The sequence below is a fragment of the Pundamilia nyererei genome, unplaced genomic scaffold (genome assembly GCF_000239375.1).
Source record: "Pundamilia nyererei isolate P.nyererei 1_Seehausen unplaced genomic scaffold, PunNye1.0 scaffold02559, whole genome shotgun sequence".
In the NCBI taxonomy this organism is placed as follows: Eukaryota; Metazoa; Chordata; class Actinopteri; order Cichliformes; family Cichlidae; genus Pundamilia; species Pundamilia nyererei.
The window spans coordinates 2,819-5,154 of NW_005189960.1; the positions used below are offsets into that span (position 1 = coordinate 2,819).

Genomic DNA, 2,336 nt, shown 5'->3' on the forward strand with positions numbered 1-2,336 from the left:
ATTGTAATTTTTATACAATGTTGTAATTTGTGTTTAAACTATTTTTGATTAATGTGTTGTTTCCGTTACAATATTATACTTTAATGTATAATATTGTAACAGAAACAAAACATCAATCAAAAAATTGCTCTTTTTTATTCGGGCTACTTACATTTATTTTGGCTACCAAAAACTGAAGAGTCCCTGCCCGAAGGGCTACCAGGGGTTTTGAAATTTTGCGAGCCCTGAAACCACTCCTCTGACAGCTAAAAACCACCCAGCTGTGTATTGTTTGCCGTCGGTGATCTGTATGGACCGCTGTCACTGACTTGTGCAAAAAGCCTCATGTTCAGCATTCTCATAACAACGTGACGATGAAGATGAGGTGAGACGAGTGACTGAATGCTTAAAGTGATCAGAGTGCTGGCGTGCATTCACACATCAGACTTGTAGTTTGACCTGTACACTAACCGTCAGACACAATGTGATGCTTTGATAAGCCATATGTAGCGTGCTTCATGCCTGCTTCTTACTAAAAGGTCGAGGTGTGTGTGCATTAGGACTTACATTGCTCTTTGTGGCATACTCAGCAGACAGATAGAGAAACAACTGCTTCACATTCCAATCAAAAATTGGCTGCAAATGTGGGAAAAGTTAAGGACCATCAACAGAACCGAGAGAGGAAAACAAAAATGAATCCGAGCATCTTCACTGCATTGTCAGTGCCTAAAACAATGGTGTACATCGCCATGGTAACCAGGGATAATCTGGTGTTAACGCGACTTGAACTCAAATGTGAATGATTCAGCAGTGAGCGTGCAGGGTCAATGTAATGACTGTATAATTACAAGCCTTTGGCTGGAATCTCTGTCAGACCTACTGGCATTCATTTAGTAACGCCCAACACACACAGCTGCTTCAAACTGTTCTTTTGTCTCAGGATGGAGTTTTTAAAAAAGACGACAAGTCTACAAAGAGCTGAATAAATGCACAATCATGAGCAGCCACACAGTGCACTCTTATTGCAAAGATTCTCTGAAGCAGCTGCAACACATGGCAAGAAGAAAAGATCAAACACAGCAATGCTTTAATAGGAAGGATATCAGCTGAAAGGTCAAAGGTGATGAAACCCAGGTCACTTCGTTCTCGGGGTCCAGTGAAGTCATCAACGTTCTTCCTGTGAGAGAGAGAGAAGTTACAAACGTCACTCGACATGTAGAAGTTGGGACGGATGCATGCAAAGGTGAAAGAAACGACTGCTGTTCCTCACATGACCCTAAATGCTTCTGTACTACAGAGCTGTACTGTACAGCTGTGGTACAGTCTGAACTACCGCTCTGCACCCCTTCCAGGCACAGTGAGTATCCCGAGGCTGAGGATGCTGTCCAGGCTCAGGACCGCAGGCCACAGAGCGGCTCGCGCCAAACAGCTAGCATGTAAACCAGCCTGCAGCCTCTGCTACACGGAACAAAGACACGATAGAACCTGGTGTGATGCTAACAGCTGTTGAAAGCAGAGACTTACAGCATGACTTTAGAGACGTGGATGTCCACAGGAACCCTTCTGTCTTTAAACGCTGTGGTGATGAAGCAGCCGAAAGTCAGAGCCGCCATGACGCTCAGGGAGAAGGCAAACAGCGAGTTAGCTCTCGACAGGACCGTGTTCATATTGGGATTCAGCAAGTACCACACGGACACTAATTCAAACGACAGACTTGTTCCAAGCCCTGCAGCGGATGTAGCGTTAGCGCAAACCGGAAACGTGAAGTTACCTGGAATAAACACATACTTCCGGTTAAGGCCTTTCAAAATAAAGTGAATTTGAAGACAGTTTTAAAAGAATCACAGTCTAGGTGAAGCAGCATAGGTGTGTAGTCCAACATGGCTCTGACTCACATTAAACATGGATCAGTGTTTGTGACTCTCGGCCGGGTTTAAACATGTGCACATGTGTGTTCGCTCGCCTCGCGCGGCGGCAGGAACCGGAAAGAGCTTTGGAACGATGAGTAAGCGGAAGCTCTCACTTCCTTATTCAAAACGTTCCGTCGGTTTAAAATGAGGCAAATGAACTGTAACCTCTGTAACACACACACATTCGTTTTCATATCTCAGTGGGGACATTTCATTGACAATGCCTAACCTTAACCATCAACCTAAACCATAACTATTAACCCTGATAATTTTTTTAAATTAACTTTATTTAGAACAATAACAATGACAATCTCAAAGAGACAAGGGACATATTGAATCATTCAGAACAGAATCACACCTCCTTTTTCTTTTCTCCCAATCAGAGGAATACACATCACTGCCACAGTGCAGTTGGCACGCCACAATGAAATCGACAATAACTGAAAG

At 43.7% G+C, this 2,336-nt stretch overlaps 1 protein-coding gene across 1 annotated transcript in view; it reads right to left on the reverse strand.

Moving 5' to 3' along the window:
• spcs3 (signal peptidase complex subunit 3) overlaps positions 1 to 1,956 on the reverse strand; it is a 4,040-nt gene extending 2,084 nt beyond the window's left edge. The window contains exons 1-4 of the mRNA XM_005755702.1: positions 1,875 to 1,956; positions 1,504 to 1,750; positions 1,083 to 1,156; positions 547 to 623 (exon numbers count right to left, since the gene is read on the reverse strand). Coding sequence (XP_005755759.1) covers positions 547 to 623; positions 1,083 to 1,156; positions 1,504 to 1,646 — 294 coding nt within the window. The 5' untranslated portion in view covers positions 1,647 to 1,750; positions 1,875 to 1,956. The remainder of the gene's footprint in view (positions 1 to 546; positions 624 to 1,082; positions 1,157 to 1,503; positions 1,751 to 1,874) is intronic.
• Positions 1,957 to 2,336: the final 380 nt, after the last annotated feature.